The 25884-nt window shown below is 55.3% G+C and overlaps 4 protein-coding genes and 1 non-coding gene across 11 annotated transcripts in view; 2 read left to right on the forward strand and 3 right to left on the reverse strand.

Moving 5' to 3' along the window:
- Positions 1 to 34: 34 nt before the first annotated feature.
- On the forward strand, positions 35 to 127 carry TRNAI-UAU (transfer RNA isoleucine (anticodon UAU)). The gene is given in 2 exon segments: positions 35 to 72; positions 92 to 127. It is a non-coding gene; the product is annotated as a tRNA-Ile (tRNA).
- A 2983-nt stretch (positions 128 to 3110) lies between these two features.
- ZFP36 (ZFP36 ring finger protein) lies at positions 3111 to 5685 on the reverse strand. Its single transcript, XM_030874279.2, has 2 exons — positions 5559 to 5685; positions 3111 to 4746 (listed from the first exon to the last, which is right to left on the reverse strand). Exons 1-2 carry the CDS (start codon positions 5580 to 5582, stop codon positions 3793 to 3795), a joined length of 978 nt encoding a protein of 325 aa, XP_030730139.1. The 5' UTR covers positions 5583 to 5685; the 3' UTR covers positions 3111 to 3792.
- Positions 5686 to 11630: 5945 nt separating this feature from the next.
- On the reverse strand, positions 11631 to 15708 carry MED29 (mediator complex subunit 29). Of its 2 annotated transcripts, none has more exons than XM_070044391.1 (4): positions 15404 to 15708; positions 14788 to 14846; positions 14426 to 14510; positions 11631 to 12551 (listed from the first exon to the last, which is right to left on the reverse strand). In XM_070044391.1, exons 1-4 carry the CDS (start codon positions 15617 to 15619, stop codon positions 12036 to 12038), a joined length of 876 nt encoding a protein of 291 aa, XP_069900492.1. In that variant the 5' UTR covers positions 15620 to 15708; the 3' UTR covers positions 11631 to 12035. The 2 variants fall into 2 exon arrangements, with proteins under 2 accessions (XP_069900492.1, XP_030730148.1); XM_030874288.3 differs by having other exon boundaries at positions 12297 to 12621; positions 15404 to 15681.
- A 172-nt stretch (positions 15709 to 15880) lies between these two features.
- Positions 15881 to 20885, forward strand: PAF1 (PAF1 homolog, Paf1/RNA polymerase II complex component). Of its 2 annotated transcripts, none has more exons than XM_030874285.3 (14): positions 15881 to 16217; positions 16749 to 16799; positions 16898 to 16990; positions 17296 to 17417; positions 17511 to 17577; positions 17665 to 17766; positions 17849 to 17954; positions 18055 to 18123; positions 18208 to 18311; positions 18402 to 18518; positions 18616 to 18744; positions 19957 to 20062; positions 20175 to 20265; positions 20344 to 20885. In XM_030874285.3, the coding sequence occupies exons 1-14, from the start codon at positions 16171 to 16173 to the stop codon at positions 20739 to 20741; spliced, it is 1602 nt and encodes a 533-aa protein (XP_030730145.1). In that variant the 5' UTR covers positions 15881 to 16170; the 3' UTR covers positions 20742 to 20885. The 2 variants fall into 2 exon arrangements, with proteins under 2 accessions (XP_030730145.1, XP_030730147.1); XM_030874287.3 differs by having other exon boundaries at positions 15882 to 16217; positions 16770 to 16799.
- An 885-nt stretch (positions 20886 to 21770) lies between these two features.
- The window catches only part of SAMD4B (sterile alpha motif domain containing 4B), a 36604-nt gene continuing 32490 nt past the window's right edge, over positions 21771 to 25884 (reverse strand). For all 5 annotated transcript variants that reach the window (XM_060289858.1, XM_030874283.2, XM_060289856.1 and 2 more), the window contains 4 exons: positions 25661 to 25859; positions 25348 to 25471; positions 23476 to 23559; positions 21771 to 23265 (listed from right to left, as the gene is read on the reverse strand). In XM_060289858.1, the coding sequence (XP_060145841.1) occupies positions 23237 to 23265; positions 23476 to 23559; positions 25348 to 25471; positions 25661 to 25859 (436 nt within the window). In that variant the 3' untranslated portion in view covers positions 21771 to 23236. The remainder of the gene's footprint in view (positions 23266 to 23475; positions 23560 to 25347; positions 25472 to 25660; positions 25860 to 25884) is intronic.

Consider the following 25884-nt stretch of genomic DNA (forward strand, 5'->3'; position numbering starts at 1 on the left):
CTGAAAGAATCCGCGGCGCAAGGGTGCGGCCGGAGCTCCAGTGGCGCAATCGGTTAGCGCGCGGTACTTATATAACAGTGCGAGCGGAGCGATGCCGAGGTTGTGAGTTCGATCCTCACCTGGAGCACTTTTAGTTTTCTCTTACCGGTTTTTGTCAATTTATGCATCTTATTAATCAACCCGAACATCTATATCACTTAAAAGAATAAACGTTTCGGTCTCCTGAATTTTTAAGCTGGGAGGAATCCTGGGACTCTGGTGACGATCTGTTAGGGAGTGTTTTCTGTTGTGGGGAGATGCCGTTTTCCTCTTGGTCACCAGGGGGTGGTATTGCCTCTTAGATGCCTGGTAATTTGAGTCTGCAAATCAGTAGGAGATGTGTCAGGCTGTGGGTCCTCAGCAAACTGCCTATGTGATACTGTCTCCTTCTCCATCTTTTTGTCTTGGATTCCCGCCCCCCCACAGTCCCCCAGTTTTATTGAAATGTAATCGCCGTATAACATTGTGTTAGTCCAAGGTGTACAAAATAATAATTTTAGATACGTATAAATTGTAAAATAATTACCACAATGTTTAATTAACATCATTACTTCACACAGTCACTATTTTGTGTGTGTGTGTGTCTTGGAGTTTTCTCTCTTTCTCTCCCCATTTCTGAATCGATTTTTTTTTTTTTTTCAACAAATTCTGAAGCTTGTGACCACTATGTGACTGGTTCCTGGGTTTAGGGTTTAGGTGTGAGTGATACAGCAGTGAACAAGACAAAGTCAGAGTCCCTGCCCCTGAGGATCTGACATTCTAGTGGGGGAGGAAGATTGCTATAAACATAAGATCTAAGTACATTTGATGTGTTAGGTGGTGATAAACATCTTGGAAAAAATACAGAAAGGTAGGGAGGATGGGGGTTGCAATAATAGTAGTCAGGGACCATCTCACTGAAGAAACATTTGAGCAGAGACCTGAAGAAGGGGAGTAAGCTGTTGGGATACCTGGGGGAGTATTCCAGGCAGAGGGAACAGGAAGTGCAAAGTCCCTGTGGCTGAAGTATGGCAAATGCACTGTTTGGAAGCCAGAGTGACTAGAGCAAGAGTAATCAAAGATGAGAGCCAGGCTGTGTAGGCTGGTGAGGACTTAAGACTTTGACTTTTATGTGATCTGACTCAGGTGTCATGACAGCTTCCCTCTGGTTGCCTAGTGGGGGAGTGGGGAAGAGACTGAGGGTAGGGGCCTGGGCCAGGAGACCAGGAAGGGGCTGCTATGATGGTTCAGGTGGGAGATGATGCCCGATAGAACCAGGGTGGGGGCCAGAGGAGGAGGCAGGAGGGTGGATTGTAATATCTCTTTAGAAGGTGAATCAGACGGGACTGACGTTGAATTGGGGTGTGGGGGTTGAGGAAAGAGTCAAAAGGAATGACTCTCAGGTGTTTGGCACTGGTAGCTGGTGTTAGGTGCCACTTTTGCAAGTGAGGATTTGTTAGTTCGTTTGTTTTCAAGGGGCAGAGAATCTGTTTTTCGCAAAGGGAAGGACCAGAGATGTGTTACTTCTTGTTCTTTCAGTGCCTGTGAATGTCTGCGTGGCTTGCTCTTCCTCTCCAACGTCTTTGGGTTTCTGGGTTTCTCTCTCTCTCTCTTTCCCAAACCTCCTCTCCAAGTATGGGGACCTGAGCCCTTTCCCAAAACGGGGCGCGGGAGCGTGGGTGCTTCGTGGAAGAGGAGATCAAAGGTCAGGGCCTGCCAGTGGGCTAGGGGAGAGGGCCAAGGAGGGCTGAGAGGTCAAGGAGGCATGAGGAGGGGAGGGGAAGAGGAGAACACTCGATGGAGGGAATGGGGTGAAGAGAAATGGGGTGAGGAGGGAGGTGGAACAGAGGGGATGAAGAGTGTGGGCAGGGAAGGAATGGGTGGAGAGAGAAGGAAAGGAGGCCAGAAGGGGGAGGAGGAGGGGAATTGGAAGGAAAGAGAGGAGGGGATAGAGGACGGGGAATGGGCGGCTGGAAGGTAAGGATATTAAAAAGGGGAAGGGGAGAGGAGTGGTGGGGGAGGGGAAGAGCTGGGGAGGGTGGGGGAAGAAGGGGAGGGGAAGGTCGGCGCAGGAGGGGCTGGGCAGGAGGAACTGAGAGGGAGGAGAAGGGGTGAGGTAGGGAGAGGAGAGGGAAGTGAGGGGCGGGGGGAAGAGGGGTAGGAGGCCGCGACGGAAGGGGGCGGGGCGCAGGCACTGACGCGAGGCGGCTTCCTGGCGCTGGGCTCCTCCGCCCCAGTGTGGTTCTCGCCGCCTCTTGCCTTGTATGGTCCGAGGACGCTGCTCTCCCGGGGGCCCCGCCCCGTCCCGGCGCGGCCGCGACCCCCACCCCGCCTGGGGCGCGAGACCACGAGTTTCCAAGGCTCAGAAATGTCGAGATCTCGCAATCCCGAACTTCTCGAATTCCGACAGGCCAAGATTCTGGAATTCCGAAGGTCTAGGAGCCCGGAAAGCCAGAGGCTACAGTTCTGCGATTCCTAAACGTCTGGGACACCCAGGGTCTAGAAGTCGCCGAGACCAAGTCTGAGATTCCCCAGTGTTGACATTCTAGAATCCTGAAGGCTTTCAAGCTGCCTCCGCCGAGATGCCGAAAGCCTGAGTCCCCCACACTCTCCGATCCTGGAAGGCCGGGCGGTGGGACCCCAGGACGCCCCGGCTTCCGGGACGACCCCTCCCCCACCCGCCGCGCCGGCCTCCTTCGCTTGCCCTGGGCTCGTGCCCCGGCACATTCCGTCCTCCCCACTCCGCCCCGCCCTCCTCCCTCGGCCCCATGGGGACGGAAACATCCCGTCCCCGCCCGCGCCCGGCCGAGAGCTGGGTCAAGGATCCCGGCGGGACGGGAGCGCCTCCCACGCCCCGGGAACTGGCTCTCCAGGTTCCTACCCGGTGATCTCACCTGGCCCCGCCCTCTCAGGTGAATGGCCGGGCCAGGTGACGTCACTTCCTGCCAGGTAAGCGCCGCTGGCAGCTCGGCTCCGGGGAGGTTTGGAGGAGCTATCGGCTGATTCCATCCCGCTTCTAAAAAAGGCCACACCGTCCTCCCCTCCCATCTCACTACCTCTAGACCGCAGAAGAGCCAGGATTCCAGTTTACACACAGATTTCTTTTATTTAAAAATTCCAAAAAAAATAAAATTTTAACAATATATATTACTTCATATATTATAGTATACTTATAACAATAATTAGTCCATCGTTTCCAATATTACAAAAAAGAGGAAGAAAAATACAAGGGAAGCAGACGACCCAATATATATAAATACTATAAAATCTATTAGAATAAATAAAGTCGTCATAAATAAAAGGCCCAAAGGCGTGGGTGGGTGGGTGGGAGAGCAGGGGGTTGGCAACGGCTTTGGCTGCTTGTTTTTGGAGGGAAATTTGAGCACCAGGATTCCCCTTCAGGGGAGGATCCAGTCACCATCAGACACCGGAACCTCAGGATCTAGAAAAAATTGGAAGGGGCAGCGGGGGCTTATTATTCACAGCATTGGGCGGGGGAGAGGTGAAAGAGGCCTCACTACCTCCAATTTGCTACATTTTTTTAAGACCCCAGAAAACACTCCTTCCCCCAACAGCATGAACAGCTTGCACACCGGGGACCTGCCCCAGCGTTGGGTCAGGGGAGTGAGTTAATGCACTTTGGAAGGTGGGGTGAAGCTACTTGATTAAGAGTCCCTCAGTTCCCCCGCAGCCTTGGGACCCCTTGTGGAACCCACAGCATAAGAGAACTGGCCCCCCTTAAGATCCAGCTAATCTGCACTAGGCAGTCACTTGTCACTCCGAAACGGAGATACGATTGAAGATGGGGAGTCTCCTGGGGGCTGCAGATGGTTGGGGTGGCCCAAAAACCCCGGCCTCGAAGACAGGCGAGTCAGATCCCCCCAGGCTGCTGCCGCTGCTGGCATATTCGTCAGGATCAGATCCCAGGGAGTGCGCAGAGGGGCTCCGAGCCAAGCCACCCAAGGGCCCCCAGACGCTGCTGGGGGTGGCCCTTCGGCAGGAAGGACAACAGGCTGGGGTGGGGTCCCTTCGGGCCACCGGGGTCCCTGGGGCAGCAGAGAAGGCAGAGGGTGAAAGTGGAAGGTCCCCGGGTGGTGGTGGTGGGGAGCTGGAGGGTGAGAAGGAACACGAGGACAGGGAAAGGCCTGCTAGGCCTGCTGGTGGTGGCGAGGTTCGGCGGCCTGAGGGCAGGCCTGAGAAGCTGATGCTCTGGCGCAGCACGTGGGGGTGGCCGGAGGCACCCAGGTCCTCGCTGGGGTTGTGGATGAAGTGGCAGCGCGAGCCGTAGGGGCAGCGGCCCTGGAGGTAGAACTTGTGGCACAGTTCCGTCTTGTACTTGGGGTGGCGACTGGCCTGGCGCAGCTCACCCAGGCCGTGGGCAAACTGGCACTTGGCCCCATAGCGGCAGCGCCCGCTTTCTGAGAAGGTCCGACATAGCTCGGTCTTGTAGCGGGAGGAGGTGGTGGGGGTCGCAGTAGGCGAGGTGGGTGAGGGCGACAGCTCAGGGCCTGGACGGGGAGCCAGGGGCGCGAAGCCTGGGGGAGGGGGCACCCAGCCGCAGCTGCGACCCTCCACCAGGCTGGTGGAGCGGCCAGGCAGGCGGGCAGCCACCCCAGACGAGCTGGAGTCGGGTGAGCCGAGGCTCCAGAGTCCCGAGGAGGCCCAGGCCGAGCTGGACTCAGTCTCTCCGTGGTCGGAAGGCAGGTCAGGGCTCAGCAACTGGAGGGTCTGTGGGAACAGGGATCGGTCAAGACACCGAAAATGCAGGGTGACGCCCCGCCCCAGCTGCAGGGCACCTAAGAGCTTGCCAGTCTGGTTTGTGGGCTCCCAGACTGAGCCCCACCCGTCCGCAGAAAACAAACATGGGTTCCGGATCGCAAGGATCCCGATTTGGAGGTTCTGAGTTTATTCGCGATTGAAACTTATCCCGAGGGACCCAGGAATCCCGGCTCCCCCGGCTGGATCAGAGGGGCTCTAAAGTCAGGACACACCGCTGTCCTCCAATTTTCAGCCTCTGGGCCTCTAGGGATCTGAGGTTCTCCAGTTTCACAAGTGGAGGAGCGGGCAAAGTTAACCCAGGAGTCCGGATCTCTTCGGTTTTAGAGTTGCCAGAGTCTTCTGGGTCAGGGAGTGAAGAGACAGAAGTCGGCTCCCCCTCACCCTGAGACTCCAGCCCAAGAAACGCCTCCGCGCAAAACCGCACCCTCAGCAACTACCAGGGGTAAGCCAGGTGTGCGGTCATTTCCGCCTGCAGACAGCCCCCGTCTGAGAAAAGTTCTCCAGCTTTCCATCTCCGAGGGCCACCCCACCCGTGTTTGGACCGAGACCAGAAAGTCACGGGCTCCATTTTCACCTCCAGAGCATCACACTGGTCTGAGACGGGAGGCAGGGACCCCGGGCCGAAGTGTGAAGCACTAAGGAGTTCCAGTTTGAGAAAGGAGCCAGGGGTCCCGGGCGGGAGTTTGTGGCGCTAGAGAGCCCTGGTTTGAGAAGGGAGTCAGGCATTGCGGACCTCGGGGTGCCGATCAGCGGGGGCTCACCTCGTAGATGGCGGTGAGATCCATGGCGGCGCAGATGGCCGAAGGCTGAGGTACAGGCCGAAAGTGGGAGCGCTGAAGTCAGGCTGCGGTGGGGTGGAAGAGCCGCCGCTTTTATCCAGCCAGAGGGGGGCGGGGCCTTGAGGAGTTGGCCCGGGCGGGCGGGGCCAGGAGGGGCGCTTCCCGGACGCGCGCCCCCGGCTCAGCCCGCCCAGCCCTGGACCGGACCCCATCCGCCCGGCTCCCGGCCGGGACTCGCCTGAGGGGGGCCTGCGGGCGGTCGCAACACCGCGGGGAGTGCGTGGGGTGGGGGGTGTCGGCCCAGTTTTCAAAGGCTGGAGACTGAGGCGCGGAGAAGGGAACTGGCACGGAGGTGGGGGCAGGGCTCCTGGGGGAATTGACAAGGGCAGAGGCTGAGAGGGCGTGCGATCGAGAGACTGACCGACAGGGGCGGGGAGAGACGCACGGAGAGCAAGAGACAGAAATGGAGAGACCAAAGAGAAAAACACAGGGACACACACAGAGGGAGGGAGTTGCGCACACAGGGAGACATGCAGAGAGAGAGACAGGGTAAGGAGAGGAGGCGAGGTGGGGAGGCACAGATTGAAAAGACAAGATATAGTCGGTCCCAGAGAGACAAATTCAGAGCGGGAAGCGGGAGGGAGGGAGAGTCACATAAAGAAACAGAGAAAAAGGGAGAAAACTGGGAGAAACAAGCATCCACAGACAGAAATCCGCAGGAGCAAAACGGAGAGAGGAGACCCACGGGCCTGGTGGAGAATTCTCTTCTGAGACCTGCCGGCCTGGCACGGTCTCGCTCTCAAACAGCCCAGATCCGGAGACCTGGACCGCCCTCCCCGCCCCTACTCTACTCACGGGGGTTGGGGGTGGGTGTGGTTCTGGACACCTGGTGAGGTTGGAAAGGGGCCTCCTTTCCCAATTTCCCAATTCCTCTGTGTCTTCTCACCCTCACGCAGATAATGGCACTTCTGATCGCTTCCTCTGGGCTAGGCACTGTTGCATGAAAGTGCTGTATTTACACACATTAACTCAAAGAGGTATTGTTATGCCTATTTTACACACCAGGAAACCCTGGCAGAGAGAGGCCAAGTTATCCTCCTTTAGTAAATGGCAGCAGCCTAATACCAGGGCCTTAAATTATGTTAAGAGTTTGTGCTCAGAGAAAACTCAAGATTGGAAAGGGGGAGATCTTTATTATGGTGGCGGGTTTCCTTGATGGAAAGCTGTCTCGAATGGCAGAAATGGGTCATCCCCAACTGATGGTCGGATGGGTCTCTAATAAAGGGATGTACCTTGAGAAAACGCTAAATGTGCAGAAATCACTCCCCTTATTGGCAAGTCTTTTATTGTCAAGGGGTTGCACTGAGTGATGCTCTCTTAAGATATGGAGAAGAAACTAATTTTTAAACTGGGTCTCGATGAGCTAGCTGGCTGCCCTGAGTGAAAACACGGGGGTAGAAATAAACCGTTGACACGGAGTGCAGTTATAATGGTGGAAAGTTCATTCTTGCAGGTTGCGACTGCAGGCTGCGGGCTTGTATTGAGGTGGGGAGATTCTGCTAGACACGCCGACTTGCTCGTCCGACAGAGCACGGGGGAATCCCTGGTGCGGCGCTTTCTGGGGCCGAGGGGCCTTCCCGGCCGGTCTCGTGAGCTGGGCGGCTGCGGGCGGCTCTGGCACGGTTGCAGCCTCCCTCTAGCCTGTGACTCACTCGCACGGGGCGAGGGAGGGGGGCTTCCTGGAAGCCGTGACGAGGAGGCTAGGCCTGGATGCCAGGGTTCCTCTCTGTAACCAGGGCTTCTGTCGCCTGTAAACAGACGCTCGAGGGCTACGGGAAAAGGGGGAAAGGGGAGGTGCCTGGCACCCGCCACCCGGCTGGGCTCCAAATCCCTGTGCGGCTAGTGGGACTAAGGCGGCGCTAAGACGAGAGGTGGGAGGCACCCTGGGGTCCCCGGTGTCCGGCTCGGCTCTGGCCGCGATCCTGGAGGAGGGATACCAGTTTCGATCCCCTGGAGACAGGGAGCATTTCCCATCCCTGAGTCAAGCAGACCCCCTCCCCTCTCCCAACTGCTGAGTCATCGGCCCGAGAGCCAGGACGCTTCGGACTGGGCGACTCTCGAAGAGGCTAGAGGGGGCTTTGCGCGATGAAGAACAGACCACCCCTGGAAACACTGACGGGGGCGGGGGTCCTAAGAGCCCGGGCCTCCGCCCCTCCTTGCTCAGATCTAGGAGTCCGGGTTTCCAAGCCACCTCCTCGTTCAGACCCAGGAGACCCGGCCCCCAGCCCCTTCCTTCACCAGACCCAGGAGTCCAGGCCCCCAGCTACCTTCGATCTCAAATGCAGGAGTCCGAGCCCCGAGGCCCCTCTCCCAACGGTTTAGGAGTCTGGCTCCCATCCCCCCCTCACCCCCCGCCCCTCCCATCCAGGCCTCAGGCGTCCCAGCCCAGGAGGAAGTTCAGGGCAGGGCTCCGCCCCGCTCCCCACGTAGCCAGCGGGAAAATCCGTGGCACCGGCTAAGGCCGGGAATCCCCTCTGGAATGACGGTGGGGAAGGGGACGGCCGGGGTCCCCCATGGGGCGCAAGGGGGCAGGTCTTGGGCGGGCAGACCGAGGGGGAAAGGGGCGGAAACCAGAGAGGCTAAAAATACGGCGAGCGCTTCCGGCCTAGGGGGAGGGGAACGTTGAGCAGTTTCCAGAAAAACAAGCGGGGACGGGAAACGCGGGGGTGTGAGAGCCGGCCAGAGTGCGCGGGCGAGCTGGGGACAGTGTACGCGCCGGCACGTGTGCCTTGTGCGCCCCAGGCGTGATTGACTGGACGGGAGCGGGTGCGGCCGACGCGGGCTGGCAGTGCGCGCGGCTGCGCGGGCCCTGCGGCGTGTGGACCGCGTGTGCGGTGTAGGTGCGAGGTGGGGCTGCCCTGGCGCGCCTGGATGTGCAATTGGGCAATTAGGTGTGGGACACAAGTGCGCCCACTTTCCTGTGTCAACGCTGTGTCCTTACAACCCACCTGGAACGTATGGCTGTGAGAATAAATGCGGGAAACCGCCTATGCCTGCGTGTTTCTGACCAGACTGTATTTACTCTCACCATCTATGGGGGAGGGAGTGTGTACTCAGCTGTAACTGTCTTTGAGGTGGCATCCGTGAGAACGTGTGACTTACATACCTCCCTGCACATCTGTGTGTAGCTCTGAAACACCTTGGGATCTGTAGTGACTGAGTGATTGTAACTCTTTGAGGGAGGCTGGCGAGAGTCGCTGTCTGTGTCCTCAGGTGTGATGAGGCTCTGTGAGCACACAGCTTGGGAGCTGAGGGTGTGTGGGAGCATGTGCGTGGCTGTAGGCAGCTGTGGCTGTGTGCAGGGCGCCTGCAGCTGACTGTGTGTGTGATCATCAGGTGTGTGAATAGTGTTCCTGTGTCTGTGTCCTCGGGGTGTAGCTGAAAACACCAGGAGGCCAGTGTCTGGAAGCAGTTCCTCTGTGGCTCAGTCACAGGGCAGTGAAACTGAACTTTGGTTCCTGACGTCTACAAGCGCACATGATGGGGAGGGCAGCTGGCCCACTCCTGCGGTTCACACAGGCCTCCGTGAGCAGAGCAGAGGAAAACACGCACGCACACTCGAACCTGAGAAGCATTATCTAAATCCAGCCTCCCGCTGCTTTTGATAATGTTGAGCTGAGGGCAGGGCTGAGTCAGCCTGTGATGGGCAAAGTCTGAGATGGGGTAGGAGATAGCGGGTTAAGGGGTGGTTAGAGGGTTGTTTGTATCTTCACATAGTTGGATTGTTCCTTGAGTCTGTTTGTGGGACTGCTCCCAGGACGGAGACGCCAGGGACACCATGGTTGTAGGATGGTGGGTTATGCCATTCTCTGCTAGGGAAGAGGGGTGTCATGTGCGCCTGTGTTTTGCCATGGTCTGTTTTGCCCTGTGTGGCTGTGCATCTCATATGCATGCTTCCCTGGAGTGGGTGGTTGTGCACGAGGCTGTACAGTCTCCCTCTGGGTTTAATAATCCACTAAGAACCTTCACTAAGGTCCTCTCCTATCCCTGCCTCTTCACCGTGGCCCAGGCTTCCACATTATTCCTCAGGCAGGGCCTCTGCACTTACTGTTTCCTCTCCCTGGAATGTCCACAACTTATTCCCTTTCCTTCAAGTTCACTCCAATACTACCTTCTCAGTGAGGCCTTCATGACCTGGGTCAAGGACTTTAACAGGTTTAAAAATAACCTTGTCATCTATTTAACAAATAATAAATACATGTAACATCTATTTACAGATCACATTAATACACGTGAACCACTACCCAACCTAAACTCTCAAACTTTCATGTTTTCCAATAAAGTAACATAATTCTCCATATGCAAATCTTTTTTTTTTTTTTTTGCGGTACACGGGCCTCTCACTGTTGTGGCCTCTCCCGTCGCGGAGCACGGGCTCTGGACGTGCAGGCCCAGTGGCCATGGCTCATGGGCCCAGCCGCTCCGCGGCATGTGGGATCTTCCCGGACCAGGGCACAAACCTGTGTCCCCTGCATCGGCGGGCGGACTCCCAACCACTGCGCCACCAGGGAAGCCCCCATATGCAAATCTTGTGTTACTTATTCCCAAATACTTTTCTTTTCCTCCTATTATCTCTCTCCACTTCTGATCTCACTTCTCTGCTTTATTTTCCTTCTTGGAATTTCTCATTACTTGACATACTGTGTTTTACTTTATCACACTTAACTGTCACTAAAATATCAGCTCCAGCAAGGCAGGGATCTTTGGTTCACACTGTATAGGGCTTGGCCCAAAATAGATGCTCGGCAAACGTGTGTTGAATGAATTCCACTTTCGGATGCACAATTTCCACCGTGTGGCTGTGTGAACTGTGCGTCCATCATCTCACTGCCCACCAGGTGTCTCCGCAGTCTCCCTGGGTATGGTTTTAGGCACTGCTGGGCCTCATGTCAGGGCTGCTGGGATGTCATGCCCCCATCTGTGTGTGATGTTGTGTTGATGCTGCCTCACAGGGCCAGCTGTACTTCATTCTGAGTGTGTGGGCCTGTGCACTGACACATCTCTACCAGTATGTGGTGTGTGCCCACAGGCTGGAAGCCACTGGGCTCTTCTGAGGAAAGTGTGCTGTACTCAGATAATTGTATCATGTTAGGTGGAAATATAACTTTGTTTTTGTATTTATTTGGACCTTACGTATGGTTAAGGAGATGTGTATGGGTGTCATATTGACAAGGACAAGGTTATGATGGTCAGTTTTATGTGTCAACTTGGCTAGGCTACAGTCCCCAGTTATTTAATCAAACTAGTCTAGATGATGCTGTGAACGTATTTTGTAGATGTGATTAAAGTCTATAATCAGTTGACTTTAAGTAGGTTATCCTAGAAGATCTGGGGAGTCACATGGCGGGGTGGGGGCTGATTCAGTCAGATAAATGGGCAGAGCTGTGGCTTCCTTTCAGAAGAAATTCTACCTATGGGCCGCAGCTTCAGCTAGTGTCCAAGAGTTCTGCTGCCCTGCCTGGAGCTTGGCCCTATGTGCCTGGCACTTCAAGGAAGGTCAGGGAGAAAGGGAAGAAACTTCTGGGATGTGTGTACACACACACACACACACACACACACACACACACACTCTCTCTCTCTCTCTCTCTCTCTCTCTCTCTCTCTCTCTCTCTCTCGCAGGCTCTGGGTGAACTGCAGGTCTCCATGGTCCCGGGTTTTCCTCACAGATGTCCAGGACAGGAGGCCTCTGGGCGGTGCCATGGGAACCAGGGTACAGAAGGTTTTGGGTGGGTCAGTCCCCCAACCAGGCTGAGTCACTTGAGCCTTTCACACCCACCAGCTGGGCCTGGGCTGGTAGCTCCGCCCTGTACTTGCCCAGGCCTGAAGGCCATGGGGAAGCCTGGTGGGGCACTCCCTCCCTGAAGCCCCCTCCCCAAGATCTGCTTCCCGGAGCTGGGGCCCAGGCGCCTGTCTTCTTCCCCAGGACTGATGATTCACCCCTGCTGGGGCCTTTTCACTTCTCCTTTGGGGCTAAAAATACAGGGACCCAGGCATCCAACTGCGCCAGGCTTCACCGCAGATTGCACAACGCCCCTCGTTTGAGTGCTGCTGACGCAGACCCCGGGTACCGGGGGTGGCGGGCTGGGTTGCTCCCCGATCGGGCGTGCTGAGGTCAGGGCCTAGACCCCTCCACTTCCTCTTTCCTGGGTCAAACAGACTGGGGGTTGAGCTGACATGGGAGGTGCTGGGGATCCCTGGATGTGACTGTGGTCCCTGGAAATGAAGCTCCTTCTAGCCCCAGGTAAGCCAGGGGTTCTGGCTTCCATTCTGGCCCCCTGCACAGAGTCCCAGTTAGGAGCTGGGGGCAGAAGACAGCAAAGGGGCACTGGGAGAGAGATGGTCAGAGACAGGGAGATGGGGACAAAGAGATCGGATGACACAAGACGCTCAGAGGAACAGCTAGAAAAAGGAGCAGGACAGAGACCACCCCCAAACTGGGACAGAATCAAGGAAGGACTGAGGGAGAGGGACCCAGTCAGGGTTCCAGAGCCAGGCCAGGTTGGGGGAGAGCCCCTGGAAGAGGTCACCAACAGGCACAATCCAAAGTCCACCCTCAGCCAGGGAAGAGAGAAAGCAGCTCGCAGAGGCCAGGCCCCGCCCTGGGCGCTCCCTGCTGGCCTCTGCTGCCCCCTGCTGGCGCCAGCCGCAGTGCGCAGGCAGGAAAAAAGTCAGAGACACAGCTGCTTTGAGGCCACTCTTCATTCCCTCCTCCACTGCCAGCCCCGCTCCCAGCCCTGCCAGCTCACAGGGCGCCCCCCGGGCCCGTAGGCGGTGCAGGCGTCTTGCCTGTGACCTTGTTGGCGCAGTCCAGCAGGGCAGTGTGAATGTCCTTGGCACAGGCAATCTGGGCTTTGATGACCGCCAGGTACTGCGGATAGGGCAGGCTGTCAGGCTGGACGGCGTCGGGCTTGGTGGCTGTGGGCACCAGTGTTGGAGAGTGCTTGGCACTGTCGCAACTCTGTGACAGGCACTCATGGGCCAGGCGCTGTGGGCAGGCAGGCAAGGTGTGGCATCAGCCTTCACTCTGGGTACTGCCAACCCCACCCCAAGGGCCAGCCTGGGGTAGCCTTTTTAGCCTCTGGAATCCTGGGGTCTTGGGGTCAGAGCCTGGCCCTGCCACTCGCTGGGTGACCTCAGGCATGCGGCTGCTCCTCTCTGCGTCTGTTTCCTCCTTTGGAAAATGGGCTTAATAACTACTTCTACTATCTAATAAGGTGAGAATGGTGAGAGCAGCGTGCAAGAGACACAGGCACAGGTCCTGGCAAGTTAACTTAAGTGCTAGTTGATGAATGTCAACTACTATTGTTGTGACTGTCCTGACCCTAGGCTTGGCATTGGCACTAGCTTCTCTGGCGGCACCTGCTCCTCCTGGTTTTCCTCCTACTTCTCTGGCTGGTCCTTCTAGATGCTTTTTAATCTATCTAAGCCTTAAATGTGGTAATTCCCGTATCCCTTCTTCTCCTCTCATTCTCATGCCCTCTAGGGGTTGTCTCACTCACACACACTACTGTTCTGACCTCTGTACTGATGACACCACTTCTGTGCACCCAGCCTCCCCTAAAATTCCAGAGTTCCCATACTCTGCCCCCCAAACCACTCTCCTTCCTGGGTCCCTGTCTCAGGGACGGCCCTACCATTCCAACTAGAGCCCCGGGCCTCATCTTGGAGGCTCCTCCCCCAGCCCGTCAGTCCCATGGCCCTGTGCACAAAGCCTTCTGAGTATCTCTCCCACCTGCCCTTTCCCACTTCCTCAGGACCCTGCTCTGGTGGAACCTGGCCCTCCTGAATCCTGCCATGGGCTCCCAGCCTCCACTCTCAGCCCCTTGCACCCATCCCTCATGTGGCAGCCAGAGAGGCATATTCCTAAAAAAGCAAATGGGTCCATGTCCTTCCCTGCTTGAAACCCTCCATGGCTCCCCAGCACCCTCCAGGCTATATTCAAAATGCAACAAGCACCAACGCCTAGCACACCTCAGCCAGACTGAATTTCATGATGTTCCTAAAGGGAACTTAAAGCAGAAGCTGTTCCGTCTGGCTGGAATACCTTTCTGCCACTACGAGGCTCCTCAGACTGACTTTTCCTTCAAAGTCCAGTTCAAAATAATGATGACAATGAGGATACTACAGGAAACGTTTGCCATATGTCCAGTACCAGGTTAAGTGCTTTATATGCAAGATCTTGCTGAGTCCTTCCCAAAAATCCATTTCCCAAAGGAGGAACCCAAGGCTCAGAGGTAGAGATTGGTGGTCCGTCTGACTCCAAAGGCTGTGCTCTGAGACACTTGCCCTCCTCTCAACTCCTGCCCTTCTTCCATTTTTGTTCCAGCCTCCGCTCAGATGTGCTCTCCACTAGTAGTCTACCCTGAGCCACTTCCTCCCTAAACCTGCCCTAGGCAGGGTCAGGTGCCTTCTCTGGACTTCCACAGCCCCCTGAGCTTCCCTCATTTTAATCCTGCCCCCTCTGCCTGTGCCTCCACGACTCCAGCCCTGAGCCTTCTGTCTATGCTTCCCCCTTCAGAGCCCTCCATGGCCTGAGCTTTTCCCATCAGAGCCCTGACTACTCTGAGCTGTCAGTGTTTGAGGATATATTTGTCACCCCACTGAACTGGAAGCTCTGTGAGGGCAAGGATTGGGCAATATTGTGCCCCCAGCATCAGTTGCAGCATCAGCACAGGTCTGGGCCGCAGGAGGTGCTCAGTGAGCGTGTGTCGACTGACTGAATGAAGGTTCCTGAAGCACCAGGAACTGAGGCAGGGTTGTGGTCACCCGGTGGCTAGGAGACCCCTTACCAGGCAGAGCTCTAGCTGGTCACAGAGTGCGTAGAACTCCTCCAGACACTTGTCAAAGCGCTGAATGGGTCCATCGCTGCTCTTCCTACAGTCCGGGAGAAGAAGGTGCGGAATGTATTTCCAATCTCTGGGACTAAGTGACTACCCAACCAAGTATCCATCAGAAAACCAGGTATAGGCCCAGGAGACCCGAGGCAGGGCCTAGGGGACAGTTAATAGAAGAAGGGGCAAAAAGGGCAAGGTCAGGCGCTAGGGAGCCAGGCTTGAAAATAAGAGAAAAGTGGGGTGGGTGTGGTGCAAGGGGGATGAGTTTCTAAGACTAGGATGGAGTTAGGACAGCCTGGAGAAAGAGGAGTACTCACTGTCCATTGTCAATGTTAGTGTTCTGAATCAAGTTCTGGGCTGCAACCTTCATCAAGGTCTAGTTTAAAGAAAAAAAAAAAAAAAAGAGGTGCAGCAGATGGAGAAAGAGAAGAGGTGACACTTTTGGTAGATCTACACTCTTCCTTAAGATACACCCAATCTCAGGCCTCCTCTTCACTTGGCACTTACCCTCCTGTCACTCCAGAGTAACTCCAGCTTCCATTCCTCTATAGCAATAACCACCTGTATTTTCCCAGAGGCCCGCTCTCACCTGGGGTTCTCGCCAATACCCTCCCGGACATACCTTAGAGTCCTCCCTCACCCACCAGTCACGGTCAGCCTCTGTACAGGCCAGTCCTTTCCTCAGGCTTTAACGACCAGAGCTAAGTTTCTCCTTTAAATTCCCTCCCCCTCGAATTCCAGTCAGTCTCAAGCTCATAATTCGCCCTGATCCCACCTCACACTGTCAAGCCACAGAGCTTCGCTTTGGCCTCACGAAGAAGATCAAGTCTCATCCCTCTCCCCTGCCTAACGCTCCTTTTGCTCTCTCCCTGACTAAACAGTCCCTCCGCCCGCCCCCGTGGTGTCAGAGAGCCAAATCTCCCGACCAATCACCTGCAGACTTTCCTTCAGCTGAGGGATGAGCATCTTATAGCGCTGCACAGGATCGAAGTCCTGTTGCTGTTGCTGCAAAAGCCCGCTCTGGGCAGGTCCCACAAGCTGTGTTGGTGGTTGTGGCTGCTGCTGGGGACCCGAGCCACCGGCCGAACCCGGACCTGACACACTAGCGGCAGAGGAAGCCGCGGAAGCCTGCTGCTGGGAGGCAGCCATCTTTCTCGCTTCGCGGGCGGGAAGTGCGTCAGAAGCGCGTCTTCCCGGTTTCTTTTTAGCGTCTTGGTCTCTAGGCCCCGTTTGCTGGTTAGCTCCGCCTCCCAGAGAATTTAACCAATGGGGGGAAAGAACCCACCCTCCAACTCGACTCTCAAATCCGACGTCTAGACTGAGATACCGATTCACCAATCACATTGCCTCGCTCCGCCCTTTGCCCAGACGCTCGCCAATCCGGGTGTGGTTCCAATCAGACTCTATTTCCCAGAAGGCGTCGCCGCCTGAGGCGACCTGCGGTCCTCAGAGCACTGGCGGCAGTTGGTGTTCTGGAGCTGTGAGTCAGTCCCTGGCGTTGTTTGCGGGTTTACCTGAGTACTACGTAGTACTCCAGTGTTGCTGGAACTCTTCTCACCAGCCCACCTCACTCCGACCCTATCCCTGAGGAGAGCGGTGTCCACCCGAGCCCTGCCTCGGACTGGGCGTGCGCCGAAGTCAGCACGCCTTTTACCGTGGCTTTTTGAGGCTCTTGTTAGGACTTATCTCGCGTCGTCGCCATGGCGCCCACTATCCAGACCCAGGCCCAGCGCGAGGATGGCCACAGGTAGGCAATACGGCGCCTGACTGTACTGTTTTTCTTTACGTTTGGGTAGGCATCGGCGAGGTGGGAGGGTCGAGCCTAGTTGTCAGCCTACAACCTCACCAGCACCCCCAGGTCAGCCCGTGACGTCACGGAGCGCTCACCCGCTCACGGGGGCGGGTCTCAGAAGGCGTGTTGCCCCCCTCTTTCCCTGCCGTGGAGTTCTGGAATTAAGCTCTTGGGGACTTTACCCAGAAGGGATTGAGTTTTTATTCTTCCAGTCAAACGTTTGGAGACCCCTTTTCCCAAAAACAATTGAGCATGTGACTTTTATTAAAGTACTTGAACACATCTCCTTCAAAAGGGATTGAGCACTTGGCTTCATTCATTAAAGCCTTTAGGGACACTGAAAGGAATACGTGACACTCTCATTAGAGCACTTGGGACACCCCTTCCAAGAGGAATTAGCGTTTGTCACTCTCTCCTTCCCTTTTAAAAGCTTGGAGAAACCCCCTTTGCTCTCCTGTCAATCTCTTTCTTTCCATCTTTTGTCAGTGTCTCTCTTTTACCCACCAGGCCCAATTCTCACCGGACTCTGCCTGAGAGGTGAGCTCCACTGTGTTTTCTTAGGACGGGTGGGCCAATGGGGGTTGCGAACAGAGGTGGGGCATCAGGGGCTGGGTTTTGAGCCACTGTGTTCCCAGGTCTGGAGTGGTCTGCCGAGTCAAGTACTGCAACAGCCTCCCTGACATCCCCTTCGACCCCAAGTTCATCACCTATCCCTTCGACCAGAACAGGTGAGACTGCGCATGGGGGTTAGGGAAACGCCTCACTTAGAATATGAGTTCCTTGAGGGCAAGGACTGCTCTTGTTGACTGTTCAGGCATACAACAGTAGGTAGCACATAATAGTAGGTGCCCCGTAAATATTTAAGTAAAGAAGCAGTGTCCAAGTCTCTTTGAGTGCTGCTCGCCTGCTGACTCCAACATGGGGGACATTTCGTTCTGAGTTCCTTCCTGGAGGAGCTTAGCCTCTGGGAAGCAGGGATGTGAGGGATAAGCCTGGAATTAGGCAACCATAATGGGCATGTTTCCCCACCCAGGTTCGTCCAGTACAAAGCGACTTCCTTGGAGAAACAGCACAAACATGATCTCCTGACTGAGCCAGACCTGGGAGTTACCATTGACCTCATCAACCCTGATACATACCGCATCGACCCCAATGGTGTGTTGGGAGACAGGGAGGGCCTCCCCTAGGCTAGTGAGGGCTGGCTGTGGTCCTCGGTCATAGTCCTTCTCTCACCTTGCTCTCTTCTAGTACTCCTAGATCCAGCTGATGAGAAGCTTTTGGAAGAGGAGATTCAGGCCCCTACCAGCTCCAAGAGGTGAGGGGGTGCTGAGTGGGGACTCAGGACTGGCTCTGATGGGAGGAAGGTAGTGGGGTCCTGAGGTGCCCGATTCTCCTGCCCCAGATCCCAGCAGCATGCAAAGGTGGTGCCATGGATGCGGAAGACAGAGTACATCTCCACCGAGTTCAATCGCTATGGCATTTCCAATGAGAAGCCTGAGGTTAAGTAAGTTGTGGTGGGTAGGGAGGGAAGGTGGAGCATTCAGGTATATCCAGTGGCCTCTAAAGGCCTTTTTCTTCCTCCCTAGGATTGGGGTTTCTGTGAAGCAGCAGTTCACTGAGGAAGAAATATACAAAGACAGGGATAGCCAGATCACAGCTATTGAGAAGACTTTTGAGGATGCCCAGAAATCCGTAATTGAGGCACTGGGATGAGGGGGTGGGGGTGGGGCAGACAGAGGTGTGGTTCCAGAGCACTTTGTACTCCTTCTCACCCTGTTTTTGCCTCTGCCAGATCTCCCAGCATTACAGCAAGCCCCGAGTGACACCAGTGGAGGTCATGCCTGTCTTTCCAGATTTTAAGGTCAGATCCAGGGCAGGGGGCAGAGAGGGATAGCCTGCCATCTCTGCCTGTCCCAGTCTAACTCCAGTGCCCTCCATCTCCCAGATGTGGATCAACCCTTGCGCTCAGGTAATCTTTGATTCAGACCCTGCCCCCAAGGACACAAGTGGTGCAGCTGCATTGGAGATGATGTCTCAGGCCATGATCAGGTAAGTGGCCCTGCTGTCCACCTTGGCCTGCTTCTTATTGTCTCTTTCTCCTCACTCACTCTTAACTGCTCCTCCTCTTCCCCCAACCAGGGGCATGATGGATGAGGAAGGGAACCAATTTGTGGCTTACTTCCTGCCTGTGGAAGAAACACTGAAGAAACGAAAACGGGACCAGGAAGAGGAGATGGATTATGCACCAGATGACGTGTGCGTGGGTTGGGGTTAGGTTTTGGGTATTGAGAAGTGTCTCCTTTTCTCCCTCACAGGGAAGAAATGGGGCTGACCCTATCCCTTTTATCCTCAGGTACGACTACAAGATTGCTCGGGAGTACAACTGGAATGTGAAGAACAAGGCTAGCAAGGGCTACGAGGAGAACTACTTCTTCATCTTCCGAGAGGGTGATGGGGTTTACTACAATGAGTTGGAGACCAGGTACTCAGCACAGTCCTACCTCACTCAGATTAGCCTGGGCTTGTACTTCAGTACCCTGGGGTATGCAAGAGCCACCTTGGAGGTCATTTATACCTAAAGATTTGCCATGTGCATTTGTAAGAGCAGAAGCCTGTTCATGCATGTGGGCTGGACCTGGTTCTAACACAAGAACCCAGAAAAAATCTTTATAACACTGGAGATATTTAGAGCTTTTATGTAGAGTAGGACTACCAAGTTTACCGATACTAATAAGAGACTTCGTGTAAGAGTAAACATAGCTAAAGTATGGAGTAATACATAAAATTAGCATGAATGTTTTAAATGAAGCGCTAGATACCCAAGTTCAAAAAACATGACCCCCCAGACTTCCCTGATGGTTAAAAGTTTACTGCTGTGTTGGGACCCTTGGTGTAAGGTTGGTAAAGTGTGACCTGGAGTTTCTATTTAAAGGAGAGATCCAAATTCTGATCCCATTAAGGCAAAAAAATCTAAAAGGGGGCTTCCCTGGTGGCGCAGTGGTTGAAAGTCCGCCTGCCGATGCAGGGGACATGGGTTCGTGCTCCAGTCCGGGAAGATCCCACATGCTGCGGAGCAGCTGGGCCCGTGAGCCATAGCCGCTGAGCCTGCGCATCCGGAGCCTGTGCTCCGCAATGGGAGAGGCCACAACAGTGAGAGGCCCGCATACTGCACACACACACACACACAAAATCTAAAAGGCACAGTGGGCTGCTGGGGGCTGGATGACCTGGAGCTCTTGGCAACCTCCAAGGGGCACTGTGACCCAGCACAGCAACCCATCTACCGCTATGCTTGGGGTGGGGGTGGGGGGTGGCAGCGAGGCAACAAAGGCCTGGGGTGGGGGTCACAGAATCTTATTTTCCAAAAGCCAGAAATCCAGATTATGTTCTTTTAAAGTGTTGGTATCTAGTTCACATTAAAGTCTCTTTCTTTATACGTTTATGTGTATGTGTACAGGGCATACATATACACACATATAAAGTGTAGGGCAACCAAACTGCTATCCTGATGGCTGTCATGCCGCCCGTCCCTTACCCCCAAGTTTAGTCTCCTTTATTCAGTCTGTATTTATTCTGGTCTGCTCTAGGCTAAGCATAGATGAGTAAGGATGGTTAAGAACCATATTAGACCAGATTGCCCACGGGGGTCCTTAACTGAATCTCACACACCCCTCCCCCAACTCCACCACCGCAGGGTCCGCCTGAGTAAGCGCCGAGCCAAGGCTGGGGTTCAGTCGGGTACCAATGCCCTGCTTGTGGTCAAACACCGGGACATGAATGAGAAGGAACTAGAAGCCCAGGTAACAAGCACCACTGACCCTGAGCACCCATGGGGAGGGTGGTAGTTCGTGAGGAGTGGGGCAGGAACCAGATAGAACACCCTCCCCTTCCCCTCAACCCTGCTGCTTCCAGGAGGCACGGAAGGCCCAGCTGGAGAACCACGAACCCGAGGAGGAAGAGGAGGAGGAAATGGAGACGGAAGAGAAAGAAGCTGGGGGCTCAGGTAAAGCTGGACAGGTCAAACTCTGGGAGCCCTGGGAGGGTGGGGAACTGGGTCTTACTGTTTCTTGCTCCTTCACAGATGAGGAACGAGAGAAGGGCAGCAGCAGTGAGAAGGAAGGCAGCGAGGATGAGCGCTCAGGCAGTGAGAGTGAACGGGAGGAGGGTGACAGGGACGAGGCGAGTGACAAGAGTGGCAGCGGTGAGGATGAAAGCAGTGAGGATGAGGCCCGGGCTGCCAGGGACAAAGAGGAGATCTTCGGCAGTGATGCTGATTCGGAGGACGACGCTGACTCTGATGATGAGGACAGAGGACGGGCCCACGGCAGTGACAATGATTCAGACAGTGGCAGCGATGGGGATGGCCAGCGGAGCCGGAGCGCCAGCCCCTTCCCCAGTGGCAGCGAGCATTCTGCTCAGGAGGATGGCAGTGAAGCCGCAGCTTCTGATTCCAGTGAAGCTGAAAGTGACAGTGACTGAGTCCCAGGGCCTTCAGGGCTGATGCGGATAGTTATTTCGTGCAGGAAGGCACTTTTCAAGTGGTCTCTTTGTGAGCCTTTTGCTTTGTTTCCCTCTCCTCCAAACCTCTGCTGTTAATAAAGCCAACTTCTCTTTACTTACTTACCCTCCAGGCACCATGGTCTCATTCTCCTGCCCCCCACCCCCACCCCCGCACCCCTGGTGCTTAAGGCACAGAAGCAAAGGCCACAAAGGCAGGGCCACCAGGTTTTTCATGAAATGTAGCATAACAAAGGTCAGAATCCTTTTTGTTTGTTTGTTTGTTTTTTTTTTTTCCAAAATAAGCCCAGACCATTAAACAAGTGAAACTCCAACAAATAAGTCTTCTCCAACAGCGAGAAAAACTGTACAGTTACTCAAAGCTGATTCTGCCGGTGGGGCTGGGAATAGAAGGGAGAGTGAAATCATGGTGGAGGGGCAGGGGCCGGGGAGGGTCGGGAGTGGATCAGGGTCCTGCCCATCAGAGTGGGGCCGCCTGCGTCCTGCACACTCTGCTGACAGGTGGGGGGAGGGGGGCAACTCTTGCCTCCCACTGTGTATGGGGGTGTCCCTCACCGCCTCCCAGGGCCAGGAAGACCCAGCTCACCCTTATGGGTAGTGAACAAGACAGGACTGGCTGGGAAGAGGTGAGGGTCTCTAAGAGGAACACCCTGCTGATTCCAAAACGAGGTGGCCCCTGTCCATCCCACTTCCCCGGGCTAGGAGAGGATTGGAGAAGCCCTGGGAGTTGGAGGGGAATGAGCAAAGGCACAGAAACATGGAGGGGCCGGGGTGGGGGACTTGCATAGGTTGATGAGTGTGCAAGAGGTACATAAATAAACCTGACACCCTACCCAGCCCGGCACTGGGAGAGGAGGTGGGGACCTAGAGCAGGTCCCCAGGGCCACCCCACCCCCTGGCTTCCTCCCTCTCCCTGGGCTCAGAGTTGAGGGAGGTCCAGACCAGGAGAGCAGAGGCAAGAAGGTCTGGGGAATGGGTGAGTGCAGGGAGGGTGGTGGTTTTAAAATTTTTTTTTTTTGGTTTTTTTTTTTCCCAACATTTTGTATCTTTAATAACATACACAATGGTTACCAGCCATATTCATAACAAAAGTTATTCATAAAATGTATCTAAAAATAACATTTTTTCCTTTTCGGTGTGAAAAGCTTGAGAATGTCCCAATGGGGGGGGCCGGTTGAGGGGGACAAGGGGTTGGAATAGAGGACCCTGGCTTCCCTACAGCCTGAACCCCCAAATCCCCTCCCTCCACCTGGGCCCCAGCACAACCCCTCAGGAGGAACAGGGATCAGAGGGCCTGTATGACTCTGGGACTGGGACGAATCTCTGGCTTATGATATAGTGTTCCACTTAAGTGAGGTCATGACAGAATGGGGGGTGGGGGTGGGATAAGGGTGAAAGAAAAGGGGATGGGGGTGGGGAAAGAAACCAAAAACCATCCCCTTTCCCTTATTCCTTACCCCCAAGTCTTTCAGCAACCAGACCTGGGAGTGGAGAAGGATTTGTTTCGGTGGGGGAAGGAGACGTTAAGGCAACAGACTTCCTGACCTCACTGGCTGCCCTGGCTCCCAGCCTTCAACCTCTGCATCTGGGGAGCCAGGGCTGGGGGCAAGTGGGGAAGGGCTAGAGGGGTCTGGAGGAGAGGGCTCTGCCCTCTCCCCTCGTAAAATTCAGGCTCCCCCTGCCACTTTCTTGGCTCAGAGAGAGGCCTGGGGGTTCTAAAAACGAGAGGGAATGATCAGAGAGAAAAACCGTTAAGAACTATATAAATATGTATCTTAAATAGGCCTAAGAAATTAATTGCAGAGAACCTCTGATAAACAGGGCAAAAGGAGGTGAGGGAGAGGAGAGTGGCTCCTGTCCTTGGGGAATGATGGGAATGGGGAAGGAGAAGAAGGCGGCAAGGAGGTGAGGGGCGGGGGGAGGGAGAGAGAGAGACAGAGAGCGCGCCAAGACAGACACGCTCCTCACCCGCCTTTATCTCCTCAGCTCCTCTCAAATAACGTTCAGGAGAGCAGATTATCTACCTCACTCATCTCTCCCCCAATGTCAGATGGTTCTGAGCAGGCCCCACAAGATAGTGGGTCAGTGAGTCTCTGGGGGAGACTGTTTCCTTGGGAGGGGCAGGTGGCCGGCAGTCTGGAGGAGGCAGGGGTGGGACGGGGCCAGGTGGGGGATGAAGGAGGGAAGGAGGGGGCAGGCAGGCTGGCCAGTCCCTGCCCCCTTTATCCTGGCTGCCCCCTACCTCCCTGGGCCTCAGCAGAGATCCCTCGACGGGCCTGGGAGTGAGCAAGGCGTGTGCCAATGTTAAACAAAAGTTAAAAGGGTGAGAGAGTAGAAAAATATTAGAATGTATAGCTGAGCCAGCCCACCCTCTCGCTGTCGCGGAGAAGCCCGTTGGGGGTTGGCCCCCGCCCGCCGCCCGGGGAGCCTATGGGTGCGCTGGGCTGTGGGTCCCGTCAGATGGTGGAGGTTTTGTCTGTCCCATCTGTGGTAAGAAAGGGAGGAAGGGAGGAAGGTCAGGAGCTGGCGGGAGGCCCAAGAAAAGGTGCTCAGGTAGCCTGTCATCCCAGTCGGGCCCTCCCTGGAGTCCGGCCTCCCCTGGGGACCCCTCAGGATGACTCTGAGTTGCTCAGTTCAGAGGTGGAGACGCTGGTGGGTAGGTGGGAGCTGGGTCAGGGAAAGAGGAAATGCTCACCACCCAAGGCGTGTTCTGTCATGCTCAGACACAGAGACTCCAGAGTGGGATTGATCTCCAGGTCAGGCCCAGGGACCGGGCAGTCTGGGTGGGAGACAGGAGAATGGAAGCAGTAAGAACTGGACTGGGGTGAAAGGTAGAGTCATGAAGACAAAGGCTGGCATGAGGCAGAGGCTGAGGGGGACGAGAGGGAAAGGGAGGAAGGGAAAGTAAAGGCAAGAGACAGAGACACAGAGAATGTAAGACATGCACACACTTGGATGGAAGGTATGACTGGGCAGAGTTGAAGGACAGACAGGCCTGGGAGTGCCACTAAGCAGGCAGAGGTGATGATGGCAAGGGCAGAGGCTTGGCAACACAGAGAAAGGCTGACAGGAAGTAATGTAAAGCTGGGGGAGCTGCTTGGAGGCCACGACTATTTTGGACACACTACACGTTCCCTTGGGCACAGTGAGGGCATCTGCCCTGAGCACTGGGCAGCCCCGTGCTCCCTGACTGATGACTTGCTCTGTACTTGGTGCGGAAGCTTAATTAGAGCCGTTCCCTCCCACCTGGACTTGCTCCTCTGTCAGGACGCTGTTGGGGAAGGCCTAGCAGGCACGGCAAATCTGGACAGCAGCCATGGGGGCTGGTCTTCATAGTCTCTCAAAGGGCCTCCTGTTCTGGAACCTGGGCAAGAGCCCACCAGGTCCCTGGGCAGACCTGACACCACCCACTGCTTAAAACCCTTCCTGGGCTCCTCACTGCTTCTAGAGGAACTCTAAGCTTTCTACCTAGGTTTAGAAGACCCTGCTCTTTCGCGCTCCAGCCTCACCTCTCACGACCTCCCCTCTGAACCCATGAGCCATGTCAGACCATCTAACTGTCTCTCCTTAATAAAAAAAATTTTTGACCTTGGGCAAATCACCTGAGACTCAGATTCATGACTAATAAGATGAAAATAATATCAGTGCCTTCACATGTGCAGTTGGGAGGATTTCATTCAACAGTGCAGAAAAGCTGTCTGACACAGTCTAGCACACGGCATACTGGTGAAAAGAACTGTTCTCAGTTTTTACTCCTGTAATTCATCCACCCAGTCATTTAATATCATTTACAGATGCCTACCATGTGCCAAGCCCTGTGCTAGGATGAATGGGACAAATGGGGTCTCCTGCCTCCCACAGATGGCAGTTCGCATAATCTCATAAAGAATCCCTACTGATTTGGCTATTTGTGACATGAAGAGTTTAGGGTTACAGGCAAATCTAAGCTCTCTCTAGAGGCAGCCCTTTCCAAACCAGCCTTATCTGCTTCTGCAGCCTCAGTGCCCAGCAGCAGGCCTGGCATAGGGAATCACCCCTGACTTACTGAGCAAGGCAGGGCTAGCGCTTCTCTAACCTCCCTTTTGCCCACTTTGCCCTCATTCTAATCTCCCATCTCTAGGCTGATCTGTGAGCAGAGGGGAAGACAGACCTTCCACCCTTTAGTGTAGAACCCATTCCAAGAGCTGAAGTCTACTGGTTCCTGCTTGGTCAACTGGCTCCTGAAAGAATGCCAGTGGACTGATAGGCAGGACTCCCTTCTATAGACACCTGGCTGCTGTGACTGTCTCATCCCCTCCACCCTTCCAAACTGAGTACTTAATGATTCTCGAAGAAGATGGGGACAGAGACCAGTATGAACAGTAAGATTATGACACAGGGAGGGAGAGAGATAGAGATTGGGGGGGGTGGGAATGAGGAGTGAGAGAAGATGACAGGGAGGGGGAGAAAGACAGAAAGACAGAGAGACAGAACACATGCAAGGGATAGTGTGTACAAGACCCAGAAGAGAAAAGAAAGGCCAGCTAAGCGTGCTGTTGAGGCCGAGTCGTAAGGGTGGGCACTGTACCTGGAGGGAACATGAGAATGGCCTGGGGGGACGAGTGGACCGGGAGCGAGTGGGTCCGTTGCACAGAGCTGCGGCTCTGGCTGGGCATGCTGTTGCTGCCTCCAGGGTTGGCGAACCACAGGTTCTGCATGTGGCATGGGAGAGAGAAAGCAGTGGGTGAGCGGGGAAGAGGCCCAGACCCAGAAGTGGTGGAGCTGGCAGAGTCGTCCCCTCCCCTCTACGCTGGGCCCAGACACAGAGATATGGACACATATCTCAGGCACCACCACCCCAACCCCAGAAGTGCCAGGTCCTTTGCTTCCAGCTGGCTCACCTGTCGGCCCTGGCCCCCAAGGCTGGGGCTGGTGAGGGCATGTCGAGGGGAGATGCCCCCAATGCCCGAGGGGCTCAGAAGGCCCATTCTGCCAGGCGGAAGGGCCCGGGGAGGCATTGGGAACTGCCGCTGGGTCCGCCGGGCCACCCCCATCCCCACAGAGCCAGCTATGGGGAGTGAGTTGGAGCCGAATGCCCAGCTGTGAGAGAGCAGAAGGCAGGGTG

This window comes from Globicephala melas, chromosome 19 (genome assembly GCF_963455315.2).
Source record: "Globicephala melas chromosome 19, mGloMel1.2, whole genome shotgun sequence".
NCBI classification, from domain to species: domain Eukaryota; kingdom Metazoa; phylum Chordata; class Mammalia; order Artiodactyla; family Delphinidae; genus Globicephala; species Globicephala melas.